This window comes from Sinocyclocheilus rhinocerous, unplaced genomic scaffold (assembly GCF_001515625.1).
Source record: "Sinocyclocheilus rhinocerous isolate Xijiao unplaced genomic scaffold, SAMN03320098_v1.1 C35734941, whole genome shotgun sequence".
NCBI lineage: Eukaryota > Metazoa > Chordata > Actinopteri > Cypriniformes > Cyprinidae > Sinocyclocheilus > Sinocyclocheilus rhinocerous.
Window position 1 is genome coordinate 1 of NW_015761692.1, and position 605 is coordinate 605.

Below are 605 nucleotides of genomic sequence, written 5' to 3' on the forward strand. Positions count from 1 at the left end.
TATTGTGTCATTAGTGGAGTGAAAAGCAGAAGCATGTCACTGATGCACAAAAGCATGGCTGAAGTGGAAAACAGACTGAAAATGAGATGTTATTCTAATGTCTTGCAGTACTGTTTGACGGACAAGCCTAAACTTCTGCCCTTCGAGCCAGAGAAGACCTGCCTGCAGCAGTATCCCATTACAGAGTTCCAGCCAGTTTACTTTGTGGCTGAAAGTTTCGAGGACGCCAAAGAAAAAGTCAGGTAAAGTGACTGCAATTAAACCATCTCTTAAATCGGCCCTTCCCTCAGCATTTTTCCAGTTATATATTCTTTTTCATTTTGTTTTTACAGGAAATTTGCTTCCACCATTCCCAGACCTTTCTCTGTGCGCTATAATGCCTACACACAGAGAATCGAGATGCTGGACAACACACAGCAGCTGAAGAACCTGGCCGACAACATCAGCGGTGTGTCTTCAGTACAATGTAGCACTTAAACTGAATTTCCCCTATTATACAAGAATTAAGAATGAAAAATCAGGATTTTCAGAACAAAAATCAGGAGAATTCTCTACTGAAAGTAAAGACAACAAGAAGGAGCATTTGAGGGTTATATTAAGGATTT

General features: G+C 40.5%; 1 protein-coding gene across 1 annotated transcript; it reads left to right on the plus strand.

Moving 5' to 3' along the window:
* Positions 1-26: 26 nt before the first annotated feature.
* Positions 27-596, plus strand: LOC107735069 (phenylalanine-4-hydroxylase-like). Its single transcript, XM_016546877.1, has 2 exons — positions 27-242; positions 333-596. Exons 1-2 carry the CDS (start codon positions 34-36, stop codon positions 475-477), a joined length of 354 nt encoding a protein of 117 aa, XP_016402363.1. The 5' UTR covers positions 27-33; the 3' UTR covers positions 478-596.
* Positions 597-605: the final 9 nt, after the last annotated feature.